General features: G+C 34.3%; 1 protein-coding gene across 5 annotated transcripts in view; it reads right to left on the bottom strand.

The window, feature by feature from the left end:
* Positions 1–8,510: 8,510 nt before the first annotated feature.
* LOC106470621 (zinc finger protein with KRAB and SCAN domains 7-like) overlaps positions 8,511–19,516 on the bottom strand; it is a 94,131-nt gene continuing 83,125 nt past the window's right edge. For 4 of the 5 annotated variants that reach the window (XM_013931195.2, XM_013931187.2, XM_013931207.2 and 1 more), the window contains 3 exons: positions 16,654–16,776; positions 10,764–10,900; positions 8,511–9,357 (listed from right to left, as the gene is read on the bottom strand). In XM_013931195.2, coding sequence (XP_013786649.1) covers positions 9,202–9,357; positions 10,764–10,900; positions 16,654–16,776 — 416 coding nt within the window. In that variant the 3' untranslated portion in view covers positions 8,511–9,201. The remainder of the gene's footprint in view (positions 9,358–10,763; positions 10,901–16,653; positions 16,777–19,516) is intronic. The other variant, XM_013931202.2, reaches the window with a different exon arrangement.

Here is a 19,516-nt window from a genome sequence, read left to right as displayed (position 1 = left end):
GCATAGCTGAATTATGGAAATTCTGTTATTAAAACCAAAACCACTTTTATGAAATTTAAATTAGCAGGTCTGTGTTAGTAACGGATTAATCGTCTTTGTCTGTAGAATACTCATTTGAATGTGAGTGGTCTCAGGTTTAAATCTTGGTTAGAAGGGTTTGAACAATGAAATAAAGAAATTATGTATAGCTTAAAACATGACCTCAGCATTTCTACTCTTTTCGCCAATAACAACTTTCATATCATCCTAATATATCGTGACTTTCAGAATCGGAAAATATAGAAATTAAAATACATAAAATTGACAATGACAGTCTGCTCATGAAACTGATAAGGATGAAACAAATAAAGTCATAGACTATTTTGTTTGTTGTAGAAAACCCCGCATTTTAGTGTTGTAAGTCCGTAGTTTTACCGTTGTCCCACCGGGGACCATTGACTATTTACAAGTAATTTGTGCTAAGTAAAGAATAAATAGTAGAGTTTGTTTGTTTTGGAGCAAAGCCACACTGGCTATCCGCTGTGTCCGCCACGGGGAATCGAACCCAGATTTAAGCATTGTAGACTTACCGATGTCCCACCGGGGGACAAACGGTAGAGAGAGAAAGTAGTTAATTATTACTAAATTAAAGCAAACACTAATTGTCCTCATGAAAGAACAAACACCAGAGGGAGAGGAGTTTATTGTTCCCAAACCACAAACAAACACCGGTTACAGTCAGGAAAAACAAGCACAGAGAGAGAGAATTGTTTGTTTGTTTAGAATTTCACGCAAAGCTACACGAGGGCTATTTGCGCTAGCCATCCCTATATTAGCAGTGAAAGGCAGCTAGTCATCACCACCCACCGCCAACTCTTTTTTTCTAACGAATAGCTGGATTGACTGCCACATTATAACGCTCCCACAGCTGAAAGGGCGAGCATGTTTGGTGGGACGGGGATTCGAACCCGCGGTCCTCAGATTGCGAGTCAAGCGCCCTAACCACCTGGCCATGCCGGGCCAGATAGAGAGAAAGAGAATTGTTCATTGTTACCAAATCAAAACAGAAAGTGGTTATATTTACGAAATAACAAACAACAGTGAGAGAGAGAGAATGAAGTTCATTGTTGTCAAACCATAAGTAAACGCTGGGTACCCCCAGCGAATAACCAACAGCAGACAGACAGGAATTCAATGTTACCAAACCACAAACACTGATTACCCTCAGGAAAGTACAAATAAAAAGCAATTGTTAATCATACCGTCATTTTTCTCTCTCAAAGAAATTTCCTAAATTCGCTTTAAACTTCGAAAGTTTGCTATTGGTAAACATACATATACACATAAGGAAAAACATAACGAACATTTAGTGAAATGCTTTGGTTTGTTACTTTTATTCGTACAGCTACATGAGGGTTATCCGCGTTAAATGTTCCTAATTTTGAAATGATAGACTAGAAAAAAGGCAGTTAGTCAACTGAATAGGGGGATATGACAGTCACTTTTATAACGACCTATGGCCCCAAATGTGGATCTATAGTCTGACACGCTAACAATTAGGCCACGTTCGGTCCACCAGTAAAATAAACATTACACCATATAAAATATCCCAATGGCTCGGGTTCAAATAGTTTTGTTAGAACTACACCTGAACTGAAGACTCTTCGGTATATGTAGCGTTCAAATAAAAACAGCAGATAAGTAACGACAAAGTAGCTGCAGGTTAATTCTGTAAATTACAAATACAACATAAACCTACTACCCTGATTTATATTTTATACACTTGCAGAAAACTTACGTCACAAGTATCATTAACACATAGAATACAGTGTATAAAGTAAGTAATACAATGTGTTTAACCCCCAGTGGTTCCCAACTGCCGGTCTGCGGAAATTTTATGTTGGTCCTCAGAAACATTCGGTGGAGAAAAACGTGAAAAATTTGTACATGTGTTAAAAATATTCGGAAAGTGGTGTTTCTTTCTTAGTTCACTGTAGCCCCCCAGTGGCACGGCGGTATGTCTGCGGACTTACAACGCTAGAAACCAGGTTTCGATACAGAGCACAGATAGCCCAGTGTGTAGCTTTGTGTTTAATTCCAAACAAACAAACAAGTTCACTGTAAAATAAGTTAGTCCCATAACTTTAAATTCAAACTTGCCAGGAAAAGCTAAATTTGGAAACAGAACTATAGGTTTATATACTCCTAACTGTCCAAAATTACAAATATTTTACTGGTCCATGGAGTGGAAATGGTTGAAAACCACTGTTCAGCCAATAAGCTTCAAGGAATGTATTGATTCGGCTGTAAAGTAGCTGTCTTTCAAACTGGTTAAGTCAATATCAAAACGAAAACTGTCGTATACTCGAACCACGGTGTCTTAATAGTGCTATAAGCAAATTTCACTGTAACAAGGTTCTGTAAATGACAGCTAGTTAATGTTAAACCACGCATCGTAACAAACTTTCCATTGTACATGGATACCGGTTTCCAATACAGTGTTTATGCAGACCAAAAAACACAAAAGTATGTCGGAACTGCACTGAGGGTCTTGACTTGTATGTATAGTTTAATATGGGATTCTCTGATTACAGTTTCTCTTCCCATCTTTCTTATGAAAATACCCTTGATTTCTAGATGTCATTTCTGGAAGCTTATGAGCCTATATGAACTTAATATTTTTTGTTTTTAATCTTGTTGACAGTACCAGGAAATATGCTCAGTTTTGATGCAATGTTTTTATATGTCCATGGGCGGATTTGCATTAACGGACCAGCCCAGGCAATACCACATGGTGCATACTGGCTAAACAATTAAAATTTAAAATAAATCTTTAAGAATGCGTCAAGTACACTGGCCCATCGGGTAATTCTCCGTTGTCCCAGTAAGCCCGTCCGTCCCTCTATGTGTCAAAGGGTTTTCTTTCATAATCATAGACTTAATTAGGTAGATAGTGAATGCTCTGAATTGGGTTGAAGTGTGGGTTTGGAGACCACAACTGTTTTCAATCCTCTGCTGTGTGTCTTTCTGTTGTTGTTTGGTATCGTAAACGGGGCTATCTGCGTTAACTGTAATAGACTAGAGAGAAGACAGCTAGACAACATTATCAACTGCCAAAACTTTGGATACTCATGTCGAACCGAATAGCGGGACTTGAGAGTTATAACACACCCATCAGGGACGGAACCTTGTCTTCTGAAAAAAAGGGGCCCCGATCGTTTCTTTGCCTCGGTGCGCCTGAACTGCTTGTTCTGCCACTGACACCCTTGGTCCCATAGTGAAAAACGCAATTATTATTATTATTATCTTGGATAGTAATGAGTCAAAAACTACGCAACTGCTTCCATGTAGAATGCTTAAGACTCCTTCCTTCAGAATGCTGTCTCCTTTGGCTTTACCTCGTTTAACAATCTCGCTATAAAAATGCCCTAACTTGGAAAAGGCTCCGGCATCATCCTCAGGTCATAAGTCTACCAGTTATGGCATTGCTCAGTCGAAAGGTGGAAATTACCATTTACCAAATACAATGAAATTTAATCACACTTTATAACAATAATTTTCAGGTTCCTTGTTGTTTTCGGAACTAATAACTCTATCATCATTTGTTTTCCACTTAATGTCCAGAATTATGCACTATTTCTGAAAACCATAATTTCTATTTTAGCAAGTTTCAACAAGGATGGCAAAGTCGATCTTAGAGCATATACACACCCTGAAAAACTTTCTACAATCTCTTCATTGTAGGTGGACACCGGCTTAGTTTAAACGAAATAAATATACAAAAGGCTATTAGCGCTGCATTAGGTGACTTGAAAGATATGCGGTCAAATAGTATTGTTGTATCCCAGTTTTATGGTTAACTCAGAAAAACAACCACTGTTTTAGATTGTAGGTGTAAACTTAAAAACTTTTGGCATGCGAGTCTTCATTTACTACAAATCTTTATTTATTATATTTTTAATGGTACCTGGAGATATGCCCAGCTCCACCGCAGTAGTGTTTTATAACTTAAAAGTTCTCTTTCCATAAACACAGCTTTCACTTGTTGAATAAAAGTGTTACTTCAGATTAACTAAGTTTATAGTTCTGAAACTTATTCATGTTTTAGAAACTGCAGTGCGACTTTTCCACTTTCATGGAGAACATCATTAAAGATTCTTTTTATGCAAATATCCTTCTTAGAAAGGCATGACATATTATCTAGTCATTAAGTCTATACACAGTGGCATTGCAGAAGTTCCTCGTAACCCAAAATATACTGAGGTTAACTACACTTTACAAGAAAGACGTTCCAGACCCCAGGCTGATTCTTCAACAGTGAGATAGCTACTATACATACATACCTCTACTTGCGAAATATACAACCTTTTTTAGTTTTTGTTTATTATTGATTCACTGTTTTGTCAAGTAACCAAACTCACTGTTTACTTGAGTACAGTTTTCTTCTCTCTAGTTTTATGTATACAAAGATAAGGAAAACTTTTGTCCTCCATGTAAAATTATATTTAATTCTGTTAAAACGACTTATTTTTAGTCAATATCTATAATCAGAACACTGATACGAACTTTTTTTTGGTCTTTTTGATATTAACACAATATCACTGAAACAAAACTTCCAGTATCAATGGTGGTATGTTGATCAATAGCCTTGTTTCGGTTGATGATAACAACCGATTCACGAGTAGTGGGCGGTGGTTTGTGACTTTCAGACAACATCTTTCAAATAATTAGAAGCTACTGAAGAGTCCACATTACTAAGTATGACCTTGGAAATTTATAATTTTATCAACAACTTAAAGAAACATACATACATATAAAAACTAGGCATAAATTAATCGCAACCAAAACGACAGATTAGGGATGTCGAAGGTAAAAGTTTAAATGTGACAAATGAATGTCGGTCGTAAAAGTCGGTTGGTTTGTTCCAGAAGTTTTGTATCGCAATTGGTAAAAGTCGGAGGTAGCTTTTAAAATGTGTTCAGACAAACTAAATGCTTTTTTCTTGTACATACGGACTTTCTGTGTTGTGGTGCAAGTATTTTCAGCCAATTTAGGTCGAAAACTGAACCCTCGGAGGTTACATATGTACCATTGCCGTTATTGCGAAACGCTGCATGCGCTCTGTATACATTGTTATGGTTCATGATAATCATAAGGACTATACTACAAAGGCAAGAACAGGGCGCACGAAAACACAAAGTACAAGAAAAAGGCACTTCGTTTGTTTGAACACATTATAAAAGCTACATCCGACTTTTACCCACACGTGTTTCGTACAAAGCAACAGGAAGGGCTATCTGCGCGAAGCTGTCCCTAATTTGGAACAGATAGACTAGGGCGAAGGTTAAATGTTCATTTCTTGAGCAAATAGCAGAATTTGAGCAATAATCATAGCGCGTCCGCAGCCATAACGGGCAGAGCGCGTTTTTGAAGCAATAAGTCGCAAACCTTAAATCCTACGATTAACAGGTAAAGGTCGAACCATGGAAAACAAACAAACAATGGTAATCACCTAAATAATATGCGTCTTGAAGATTATCCTATTAGTACTTTAATCTATTTACACCTGTAAAACTCGTTATATTTATCTAATTTTTGTGCTCGTTGCCACAGATACCCCAACCTAGTAAGAATACTTTGGACATGCCATATAATGTCAAGCTTTGTAATTGTAATACGTTACTACTGATTCTTTATAACGGTAAGATGTCGTTTCAATAAGCTCTGATGCACAAAAGCGACGGTTCTTTGTCTGTTTGGCTTGGCGTAATGCATCTAGGCTATCTGCGCCAAACAACCAATAAAAAAGCTGCAAGTAAAATACAACAAAATGTAAAAAGAAAAAAAGTTAAAAACGAGATAATGCCCAAAAATTAGGTAAAAATCTAAATAGAAATAAAAAGGCCAATGGCCTGCAAAAAGCTAAAAACACAATCAAGCTGGACAATCATCATCGTAAATGACACCGTCCAATATTAGGGGTAAAACTTTAGAAAATACATGTCTAAAATGGAGCCGTCGCTCACATTCGTAACGACGGCACGAAAGCAAACCCTGGGCAGTTTTGACCTGAGTGTCACAAAGGCCAAACATTGCCGGATAAGTTCCACATAAAAGAAAACGATGGATTAAAAAACTGTGACCAATGCTTAGTCTAGCCAAGACAACTTCCTCCCGTTGATCCTCACAGAAACTAGACGGCCAAAAAACAACAGTAGGTTTGATCTGGAAAAGCTTGTTATGAAGTTGCTCACCCCAATTCGACTGCCAACTGGCACGGAGCCGTGCTTTGATCACAGGACCATAGTCCATATATGGGACACGATTGTGATAGCACCAGAGTAAACAGACTTAGCTGCAGTGTCAGCATGCTCATTCCCTAGAATAAAGACAAAGGTTTCCAGAAAAAGTGGATAAAAATGGATGACAGAGAAAACTGAGTCAGTCGTTTCTGAATGTCTAAGAGAACAGGGTGAGAACTGCTATTAATATAAACTGACCCATCAATGACATCCATTAAACACCAGGAGTCTCTCCTCCCTTTCATGGAATGCCACACACGGCAAACACGTGGGTGGATGTTCACATCCCTGGGATGTCCCCTCACTACGTACAGGGATCCACTTCGAGGGGCAACGCGATGGTATTGTACGTAAACAAAATTGTCAGTGTGACATTATGCCTATACCACTGTTCATTGAACAGAGCACGTGCATGTTTAAGGAATTAGGAATACAATGTCAATTTCACAGCCAAGCAACATGGTACAAACTGATCTCAAAGCACGACAATAGATAGACCCCACAAACTAATTTTTGAGTATTTGTCACAATGGTTTTTAACTGTATAAACCAAAACAATTACCTTTTTCGTTTAGCAGTTACGTACTGTTTTTATAACTGGTATTTTTATTGTCCCCATCTTGTATCTTTACAATATTTTGAAATAAAATTACATGAATTTTTCTCACGCTAACAACAGATAATAATAAAAAATAATGGATTTAATGTTTCACTAAAGAACGACTTAACATATATTACTGGCAGAATAAGTTACCTACCAGTTACTTGTAATAACAAACAGGAGTTTGTGGTCTGATGCTAGGTAAAGTAAGTTATCCAACAGTTGACAATAATAACAAACACGAATTTGTGATTTGGTGCTGGGTACAGTAAGTTGTAATAACAATAACTCAATGCAACAATACATATTTGTTTAGTTTCTCCTTGCTTATATAAAGTATATTGCAAATTTTTTGTTCTCAATAGAACAAAAAGTCTGCCTTAAGAAGAACTTGGTGACACCAAATAACTCAAAAATTCGAAGTTAATTCTTCACACACCACTACATGAAGAGTGGAATATACATATATAGTCTCATACAGCCAGTACACTCCAGATATAGCTTACAGACACCATTACCATCAGCTTATGAGTGGAATATCAATTAATTATGGTGTTTTCTCCAATTCTGTTGATCCATGACTATGGCTCCCCACTGCTCTCCATTCTTCGCTGCCTACACCAACTTGCATAATTCAAACTTGTCATATCCAATCCATTTTGTAATGTCATTGAACCAATTGAGTCTGTGTTTGGCTCTCACTTTTCTTCCTTCAATTTTAGTCATAAGAATTTCTGCCTTGCAAAGATCTAATTATATGCCTAAAACAGTGTATTTTCCACTTCCTACATATGTCAAGCAGTTATCTTTTTGTCTTTACACCTTCCAGTACTTCATTAATTTTTTTTATATGTAGCCCAGTCATCATTCATGTATAACATCACATTTCAAATTTTTATAACAATTGTTTAGTTTCAGTGGACTGTCCATCTTTTCTTCTTTTAGAGTAGGGCTGTTCATATAATTCTTGTTTTCCACATCTTCTGAGAGGTTCTTCGAGATTGAAGAATGTTAGGTTTTACCATTCCTATCCTTTGCCATGTTTATTTTTCCATGCTTCCTATATAAATAAACTCCTGTACTGTTCTAATTCTTTATCTTCTATTTTGATACATTACACAAAGCACCTAAAACTCTTTCAATAATCAACTTCTGGCACCCACCTGACCAGTGGTGTTAACACCTATCGGGTGCAGAAAAGTGTCTGAGCATCCTACCACTACCATTTAGCCCTAATTAGCTATGAGTGAAATATACAGCCAGTAAAAGTCTGACATAATCCTCAAGCTGGAAGATTCATTTAATTAATATTACTATTTTTTTCATACGCTTTAAGAAAATTTGTTTCTGCATAAGATATAACAATTTATTTTTTGCAGTATATTTAAACTGTAAAATGAGACTCCAGCATAAAATTAAAAATTGTTTTGGTATACTAGGAAACACATATACAGACAGACATTAACTTTCAATCTGACGTAATATATTTAGCCAACATGAAACAAACAACTGAGCTACAAACTGTTACTTCTATTGAATATATGTACACTGCATTACCTACAAGTGGACACTAATTTTTAACTTTCCACTTATGTAAGTCTCAATTAAAATATAAGACAAAAAACACATGAATTCACAATGACTTTATTTTTTGATGCACGTGCATTGACAAGTGCCTGTCCTACAATGCATGTCAGGAGCAGGACTAACTGCTACAATTTCAACATCCGTGTTGAAAAAAAAAACAACAACTCTAGAATACTACAGAACTTGATTTACTTTAAAAACAATGATAGTAAATAAAACAACACTGTTCTCATATGTTTCCCATCAATCATTGGAAAAACAAATTTAGTAGCTTTAGAATTGAAACTCTAGATTTCAATAAATTTGGTTTTCAAATCCCATACCACAGCACAATATATGACTACACTAGTATAGATCAGATCCCAATCAAATTAATGGGATAAACAGCAATAATAATATAAATTTTCACAATACCTACAAATATTACTCTTGAAAAAATTCATTTTTAAACAATCATTTGAGCTTAAAGGTGCAAGATAGTTTCTATCATATCCAGTAATTTCTTGGCAAGCACTAAACCAAATGACTAAAACAGTTACAATCACAATAATTTCATCGAACGTATAGAATTATGGCTACACAAGTTTATACAATCCAAATATCATTTCTAACGAAAATGTTCTAGATAATGCCTTCCAAGTTTATTCACAAATACAAGGATACAAAGTAATCTTTAACATCACAAAACAGCAGGTACTACAAGTCTTGGAAACTGGCTCAAACGTTACCAGTCTATGTTTGATTATCTTCCATTCCATTGTGTTGTAAAGATGTCAACAGTTGGGCTGTAGTCTCCATGCTGGTAGGCCCATTCATTGACATTGACTGTAGTCCTTTAGTTCCTGGAGCAGCAGGCATAGCTAGTATCGTATCCTCATCTTCGTTATCCTAAGAATTATGAGAATCACAAGTATTAAGTTCATTTGTGATTGCTTCAACTCAGAAAATTATCTTGACTTAATAAGAAAATATCTTTATAATTAATATTTTGTTTCCAACTAGTAGTAGAAGCTACAGATTTTTATTATAGGGGGAAAAAACTATAAATTAGAGATTTTATGGGCTGACTAACAAAATTTTAAATCATTCCTAGATGTTGTATTCCTACTTATGAGTTTGTTTAATCTTATTTCTTTCACAGTAATTATGTTTTTAGTTTTTATATATATTTCAGTATTTAAATAATGGTTTTAGATATCAATGTCTAACCACCCACATCAGGTATTCCCCAGAATGACGTGGTTCAGATATTTATCCTATACATCAGGTATTACTTGTTGACCACATGGTTAACCACCACTTTAGGTATTTCTTGCTAGGCACATGGTTCATTTATTCTTTTCTAACCAAACACATCAGGTAGTTAAATACAATCATATGGCTCAGGTGTTCCTCTGTGATCACACAATTCAAATATTGCTCTTTGAGCATATGTTTAGGTTCCTCTCTCTGATCACAAGGTTCAGGTATTCCTATCTAACCAAACAGATTAAGTATTACTTTCTTACCACAAAATTAAGGTTTTCTTTTTTAACCAGTCACTGATTTCATTATTCAATTTACTTTGTTTTATCTTCCCTTTTTACTCACCACAGTGAACTTAGGCTTGTAGAGGATTTGAAGAATATGTAAGTACTAACTTATTCAGCAGATAAGCTGTTTCAGATACTAAAAATACATATCAAGCCAAATCTATCATACAATTTACCACTAGTCACTGAGTTATACCAGTTTTGGGGAATTCCATCCTCCATCAGTAACTCTGGACAAAGGCCAAACTAAAAAAAAAAACAAAGACAAGGCTTCTTGTAGTGCTATAACTCAGTCATGAGTGGTGAAATAAATGATAGATTGACTTCATATATATTTTTATTGTTTCTGACCACATGGCTTAAAAATGGCTCTCTGACCACACAGCTTAGGTACAAGTTTCTGACCACATGATCCAGGTGCCAGCCTGATCACGTCTTAGGTATCCATCTTAAAACTCGTGACTTACATTGTCATTTCTACTCATATGATTCAGATTTCTGTTTCTGGCCATAACTGTATTTATAATCATGATGAATCTTTTTCTTTTTCTAGTTTTGGAATGTAAAGTCTTTATGGCAACTGCAAATGTTCAGTCTTTCATATGTTGTTACTTCTTTGTTTTACTTATACATTCGGATCAAATTTCAACGATTATGGAGTTAAAAAATTGGCAAATAAAACTTTACCAAAGAAAATAAATAAATTTTTTGAAGCAGTTTAAAACATCCTTCAAAAGTAAAAAACAACAACAAAAAACTTACATCAAAACCAAAACATTCTGCCATATCCTTTTCTTTTTGTTCTTGTCTCTTTTTTATCATTTCTTCTTCTCGACGAGCAACTTCCTCAGGATTAGTGGGGACTAGAGGAATCTCTGGTTCTGCTTGGTCTTTTTCAGCTACAAATAATTGATGGTTATTAAAGAAAAGTCTCTTTCTACTGCATTAAGAACAGTTTCTCTTGTAAGTTTAAAATAAAACAGAATGGTAGTTTTGTTTATAGACCACATAAGTTTTTTTTCTTATCTTGGCAAACCAAAATGGGATCTATACATTATGCTGCTGCTTCTTTTCCATAAGTACACAACCCTTCCACAGACCACCAATCATAGATTGAGAACTGCTGAACTAGAAGACAAACTTCAAATATACATCTTCTAACTGAGTTACCTGAATACAATACTTACTGAATATCTTACACTTATAAAATTGTATTATTGTTGGCTTACCCATTAACAAGACTAACGTGCATAATAAACAAAATAAATATTATATAACAACTTCAAAACAATAATGAAGTTCTTTAGAGAAAAGCTTTTTATTATATATGAAATTAACTGCATCGTAACTTTGAAAGAAAGGCTTGTGTCTATACAGTAATTTTCCATTTATGGGTTCAATCATCAGAACACAATTAGGCAGATCTAGATTTTTAAATTTAACATGAATTTGAGTTCAGTAGAAGAAAAATCACATTTGTTTTGTACAGGGTTAGTATAATTGACCAAGAACAAAAGAGAACTTATCAAAATGGAATTAACTGTTTTCTAAGATCTAAAATCATCTCGATCTTACCATCTGAATTACAAGAAGCACAAGAATTCATACAAGTCTACCAACTACTGACTATAAGGAAGACAACTGGCTGGCAGCTCCTACTCTAACTTTTTTTATTTGATTAATTGATTGATTAATTTAATGCAATTATTTAGTGGGGCTGTTGACTAATTGATTAGCAAATATCACTAATCACCCAGCTCTATATGTTATTGCCTCAAAAGATCAAGGAAAGACAATACAGGATTAGTTTGGCCGAGTTCAAAAGTGCCATAAAAGCCTGTGTAAAACATATTGTGTCATTAAATCAATTACACTTGAACTTTCTTTAAATTTTTGCTCTAAGGATTGAGATGTATGGTTGATATATTTATTTGAAATATTAAATTAAAAAACTTTTACTTCAGGGATGATAATTGAAAATTTTACAAGATTTAATTTGATGTGAAATTCAGCATTATATCCTAGGGAAGAAGAGTCGGTAAGCAGTGCTTTGAGTTCTGATTGTAAGCTATAGTACTCATCAGTGTTCTCCATTTCTGAACTAGTGCTGTAATTTTATACATACAAATCAAGTACATAAAATTTTCAAAGATAAGAAAAATTGCATGTATCATAAGCCAAAATATTTGTGAAACTATTGTTTTCTTAATTTTGCTTTTCCAACCCAGAGAAAGCCATATTTTCAGCAAAAATTTCATTAAAATATTGTTGAAAACTATGTTTTAATTTTTTTTTTATTTATATTGGTAGCTACAGAGAATTCTAGAAGTGATGTGATGAAGTCTTGAACAGTGGAAAATTTATAGAATGAACTGCAACAACAATATATTTATACATATAAATTAAAACTGTTGGAAAGTTTGTTGAGTTAATACTAAAGTGTGCATTTTTAGGATACTGAAGGTAGTATATATATATATATACATATAGTATCTGTGAAGCACAGTAATTTAATCCTAACTATGAAAATGACATAACAATCGATGAGCCATGTGTACTAAGTTTACCTGATAATTATTAACTAAAAGTAATACAAAAAGTTGTTTTTCTTAAACTCTTATTATCAACACACACTAATGAAATAAGATACAAAGTTGTTACACAGTACTGAACTAAGATCTAGAGTTATTACACAGTACTGAACTAAGATCTAGAGTTATTACATAATAGTGAAATAAGATCTAGAGTTATTACATAATACTGAACTAAGATCTAGAGTTATTACATAATACTGAAATAAGATCCAAAGTTATTACACAGTACTGAACTGAGATCAAGAGTTATTAGATAGTACCAAAATAAGATCCAAAGTTATTACATAGTACTGAACTAAGATCTACAGTTATTAAATAGTACTAAACTAAGATCTAGAGTTATTACATAGTACTGAACTAAGATCTAGTGTTATTACACAGTACTGAACAAAGATCTAGTGTTATTACACAGTACTGAACAAAGATCTAGAGTTATTACATAATACTGAACTTATATCTAGAGTTATTATACAGTACTGAAATGAGATCCAAAGTTATTACACAGTTCTGAACTGATATCAAGAGTTATTACACAGTACTGAACTGAAATCAAGAGTTATTACACAGTACCGAACTGAGATCAATAGTTATTACATAGTACTGAACTGAGATCAAGAGCTATTACACAGTATTACACAATCAATAACCTACACAATGCCAGTTTGAAGATACTGTAAATAATGAAACTGTTGCTTTCCTATATCATTCTAAAGCCAATATTTTAGCCTAACTTATTAGTTAGTCCATCCAATGTCTTTTGACACATTGCAAACTATAGTGACTCCATTCAGCCCAATTTGTGGCTTTCTGATATATTTCATCCCTTGTGGTACTGGAGCCTTTTAGGACCTCAAAATATAGTCATCTATCGGTTCCATCTTGGTTCTGATATATTTCATCCCTTGTGATACTGGAGCCTTTTAGGACCTCAAAATATAGTCATCTATCAGTTCCTTCTTGGTAGTCTTCTTTTCCATTTTGAATCCATTTAATTACATGGATTGCTCTTTTGCAGTTGTCCATTCTGAGAATAGCTATCTGAAACTCAAGATCTTCCACAACAAATGTCAATGGCTACGTTTCTGCATCATACAGAAGAGTAGTTAATACTATTGCTTGATATAATCTGATTTTCATCTCTTCACTTAAACCTTTACACTTACATATAACTTTTAACTTTTGGAAAGTTGAGTTGGCTTTTCCCAAACACTTTGCAATTTCGTTTTCACAATTTCCATTCTGTGAAAGATCACTTTTTCAGAATTCTCTGACTCGTTCTAATTGTACTCCACTTTCTAAAGTCCCATCTGTCACTTTCATGGTTTTAATTTTATGTTCAGTTATTGTTAGGGCAATTTTCCTGCTTCACCTTCAGTTATTCTGGTTAATTATTTCACACCATTCCATATCGTACTCAGTAGTTTGACATCACCAAAATCTAGATCTTGAATACAATTATGGCCATGACTACATACAGATATATATTACATAAGTGAGTGACATGCACACCAGGGACATTAACAACAAAACAATGTGCACATTTTAACACTACCTATCACAATGTGACAATATTCAATAGGGTGTCCAGTAAAATGTTGAAAATGCTAGAAAAAGAGATCTATATTTAAACATTAGTATGTATTCAGAGTTGGGAATGTAGCTACAGTTGCATTTTCAAATTTAACTTCCTGTTTTTAGTGAGTTAATAAGATGATGACTGTGATACAGAATTTAAAGTACTTGCCCAAAGTAGTAACTGTATTTGCTGATATTTCAAACATATATTTCTGGATAACAATGTTTTCATGAAAGCGTTTTAGTTTTCTACATCATAATCTTTTCAGGATTTTCAGGAATGTACCAACTAAAAACATGATGAAACACCATTTATGTTTTCAGGTATAATCCAAACACTTTTTTTCATGTGTTTATTTAATTATGAATTAATATTATTATTTTCAACATGCAAAGTAATCTCCATTTCCAAAACCAGTCTCCATTTTTGCTTCAGAACTAAATATCACTTAAAATGTAGAGAAAGAATATCAAGATCGTCTTATTTCAGTTGTATAATAAACCTGGATCATATTTCAATACAGTGTAATAAATCTGACAGAGTTTCTCTTCAAAATACATTTTAAATTGCTGTTAAATATTAATTTGAAATAGTTTTCTTTAGTATTATTATGACAACAAAAATCTGGAGATTCCCAAAAATTAATCCACAAGTGAAATAAGAAATTACTCTTGAACTGTTGCTCTTTTTACTTTTTAACTATGGTCAGTAGCTACTTGTACTACACTTTAAACTATAATGTACAATGTTACACTAGCACTGGACATCAGAATGACACTTACATACCCAGTGTTCAAAATTCTTCACATGAGAAAGCATAAGACAATATTTTACACAAGAAACTAATTATAAGGTAACACATCTATATAGAGACTTATTACAACATTTACTTTGGAAATTATTAATGAATACTTTTTTATTTTACATTTAACCCTTTTTAGTATTTGTTTCCAAATAATAAGAACTAATATCATAGTTCTGGTTCTTGTTTACTGTATATTTTCTACATCTACTAAAATCAAAGAAACTAAATGTTCCATTATATCAGTTATTATGGTATATAGTACCTGATGTTGGCAAACCATGATCTGCTTGTTAATATTTCACACAAACTATTGATGAATAGCTCACATTTCACTTGCATAAGACCATAATAACTGGTGTAATATAAATAACTTATATATCTAGCATTTCCACCAAGATTGGGTGTTGCATTCTCAGCCAAGCTAATAAGCTCTGGTATTAAGAGAAAGGCCTCATAGTCATAGATGTGTTATTGCAATGTTAAAAGATTCTTCTTTCTAGGAACCCATAGTATAGGGCCAGTAAAGAAAGATTATCATCTGTGGTATTGTGATATAATGTCACACAATCTTCTCATTTGCAGATATAATGAGGGTTAATTGCAATTTTTAATAACAATGTTTCAGGCTTGGCATTGGCCTTAAAACTATTTTCTCCATCATAATTTAATGGTTATAATCACACATTATTGTCTAACATTACAATTTCCAATAAAACAACCTTCTTTGAAGGATGGCAAGGTCATATTATTTATAGTCCAGCACCTTTAGCAAAAATTTTGAAACTTTGAGCAAGTTACTTGACCCTACTCCAGTTTACCATTAGAAGTAATGATTTTAGTAAGAAAGACCAAAACATTTTCATGCAACTACTTGGTAAACAGGTGAAATTTGTTATTAGTTCCTGGAGGCAGGAATTCATAAGATTAATGAGATATTTCACAAAAATGATTGGCCTCTGCTAATACAGTGACGTGTTAGATCACTGTGAGCCATGGCACTGTGTGTTTAGCATCCACATTCTTGGTTCATATTAAATTGCTAATCATTCAACGATGAAATGCCACCAGCATAGACTTAGCCTATGGAAGGATATTCATATAACCAGATTGTTATATGATGTAGAGCCAAAGAATAACCATTTTCAAGACGAAGGCATTCACCATTCTCAATGGAAGCAGAAAAATACACACAAGACATTAACAGGCTCCAAACCCACACATCAAGCCAATCTGGAGCAACAGCCTCAGGATCATTTGTGGAAACTTGTCAAGATACATGGTCTATGGCTGGTAGAAATAAATAATAGTTATTACTAAATAGTGGTTTAGAAAATAAATTTGGTTTAAAACATTCCCTGTGTCACTTTGGTTTGTGAAACATGATGTAATTTTGTAATAGCTGTAATTATTACTTGTTTTAAGTTAGAAACATAAAGTTGTATGAAACTTGCTAGTGAAATATTCTGAAAAGCTTTTCAACAGAAGAGGCTATTGAACAACTTCATCTTGCTAGGTCTATTCTGGTATACAGCTATGCAGAATTTTGCACACACCAAAAATTCAACCATGTTAAAAATAATAGTAAATCTGATTTGGAATACCATATGACAGCATAACTGACTACGAAATATGGAATAAAATTTTGATATATTTATTAAGAAAAAGAAAATGTAATACCTTCTTCTAGAAGGTCTTTTCCCTTTTTAGTTTCTGTTTGCTCAGCCAAGGCCTCAAGCCTCCTCCTCCTGGTAACAATTCCCTCTTGGATTTTTTGGTTATCACTGGTATCTCCTCTTGCTGCTAATTAGTGAATTAATTGCAGTTAGCTGTGAACTTTGTTTTCAATTTGTCATAAATCATCGTATGGAAACTTTAACCATATAATCGTAGTGAAAATATTTTGGATGTGACTTGTACAGATCACCATAATAAAACTGTTTATTGGAAGTTTGCTACCAGAGAAACATTGATAAAAATACACACTGAAACTGTTGTTAACCAGGCAACATATCAAAACTGGAAGCACATTAACCAGAGATACAGTAATTACAAAATTTGCTGAAACTTTTTTTAACCATTGAACATACTTGAAATTGTTGTTAACCAGGGAAAACACTGAAACTGCCATTAGCTATGGAACATACTGTAGTTTTGTTAACCATGAAATATGCTGGAACTGTTGTTAACTATGGAACATGCTGAAACTGTTGTCAACCATGGAACATGCTGAAACTGTTGTTAATTAATCACAAAATATATTGAAACTGTGGTAAACCGAAGGACAATCTGGAACTCATGGAATTCTACTGATCCAAAATGAAACTAAAATTTTATTTATCGCAGTGGCAAGCCTCATCTCCATGCCAAGCAATTGAGGTGTGCCAGCCAAAACGATTGTGGCCAAAATCACAACTAACTCTCCATTGGTGCATGACATTTGTTGTTTATGGCTCATTATTGTAAATCACAAAAGGAAGTAAATATAAGATAAGGGCATTTCCACAGTTACTCCTGATGATTAATAAAATACACATAAATTACACAAAAGTACTGTACTAATATAACCCAAGATAACCTCTAAACTACTTACTTATAATGTTAATGCCCTAGTGATGTGGCCACCTATGATGTTTCGAGTTGAGCACAGCTAACTTGAGATTTCACTTTGGAAACTTAAAATGTGTTGTATAATTGTAATAATAATTTGTTTAATTGGAATTAACCAGTTAAAAGTGCTAATAAAATCCAACTAATTATAACTGTTCATCCATATGAATTATTTTCAATATAAAAAATTGTGTCAAGTGTGTCCCATAACTGTAGAATCACAATGGAACAACACTAAACACACTGAAACTGTTGTTAATCACCAAACATTCATAAATGACTTTAAATTGTATTAACCATAAAATACATTCATAATATTTTATTTTAAATTCCAATACATAATAAGTTGTTTCCTATAAATTAAGCGTAGAACAAGCTAAAACTGGCTGATGTTAACTAAATAATATAATGAATTGGTTTTTCATACTCTATTAACTACAAAACACACTAAAACTGACATTTAAACATATACCCCATGTCCTATAAATGCACTTTTTTTTGAAGTTAAAATTTTTTAACACTGAAAATGTATTACCAATAGCTACTTACCTCATCTCACCAATAGCTATCTCAACCTTCATTTGCCCTCTAGGCACTGGTAAACTTTTTAAAAGCACACCAGTCTTTTATATTCCTTTTTGCATCATTGCAGCAACATGTTCTGATCATGTGACCACCCACCACTAATCCCATTGCACCCTCTATACTGGTGCAGGTAGCTCCCTCTACACTTGCGGCACAATCCTCACTTTCAAGAATTGGCATATATGAACCCCAAAACACTAGCAAATCAATGGGAAGGAAAGGTGGGAAGTGGGTGAGAGGAAGTAAGTACCACTCAGAAATAAATATGCAGTGTTTGTAAATGTTAACTTCTCAAATGGTACTACCTCTTCTTCCACATACCTAGAATCCAACATTGGAAAGGTGAAGGGGCTGGTGAAGGCACAAAAACAAATAATCAAGTGGAGAGCGACGGCTATAAAAAAAGCAGGTGTGCCACAGTTAAAATATGAGGCACACCTGTCGGGTATAGCACTACTTCTGGAACAGGTATGCTCTTCACCCAGTAAATCAGAAAAGACACCTAGGGTGGAAAAAAACAGAATACGTGGCTAGAGGATCATATATGAATAGGCCAAGTGTGCCCGGGCAGAAAACATCCAAGGAAAGCGCCTTGCATAATTTTGGAAAATCAACAAGTGTAGTCTGTATGGACAAAACATCCAGGAAAATAGCCAAGTGAGGTCCACCCAGGCAAAAACATCCAGGGAAAGCCCCTTGGTATACAAAGGATTATGTTAAGTGCGATCCATCTGGGCAGGAAACATCCAGTGAAAGTGCTTTGCACAATAAATTTCATGCCATACTGTGTGTAGAATATGCAGCATAACAATGATAGATAAAATCAACAAATGTGGGCTGCCCAGGCAAAAAATCCATGGGAAGCCCCTTGGTATACATTGATTATGTAAAGTGTGGTCCATCTGGGCAGAAAACATCCAGTGGAAGCACCTTGCATAATAGATTTCATGCCATACATATTGTGTGTATAATATGCAGCATAACGATAATAGTCCTCTTCTCATTGAGTGAGTACATATGGCTATGAGATAGTGTTAATGTACAAAACCCACTTGTGAGGAAACGTCCATGGTCCGCCACTCCAGCAACTTGGAACTGGAAGTGGCAAGGATCCCCATGCTCTAATAGAAGAAAGAAAGAGGAGGAATGACCAATTGGAGACAGTGCAATGGGTGTTTGAGTTGCCCTATTTTGAAAAGCAGAAATACCTGGATTGTAAGAATCACAAGTCAGTAGGGATAGGCAAAAATCCCTATTTGTTTTCCTCATGAAATCCATGAGTGATGGTCCTCAGGATATATATAGATAGATAGATATTGATATAAAAAATGTGATATATACACCGCTG

Source organism: Limulus polyphemus, unplaced genomic scaffold (assembly GCF_000517525.1).
Source record: "Limulus polyphemus unplaced genomic scaffold, Limulus_polyphemus-2.1.2 Scaffold106, whole genome shotgun sequence".
In the NCBI taxonomy this organism is placed as follows: Eukaryota; Metazoa; Arthropoda; class Merostomata; order Xiphosura; family Limulidae; genus Limulus; species Limulus polyphemus.
The sequence above is the reverse complement of the archived record's forward strand: the minus strand, read 5'-3'. Positions and strand labels throughout refer to the sequence as shown.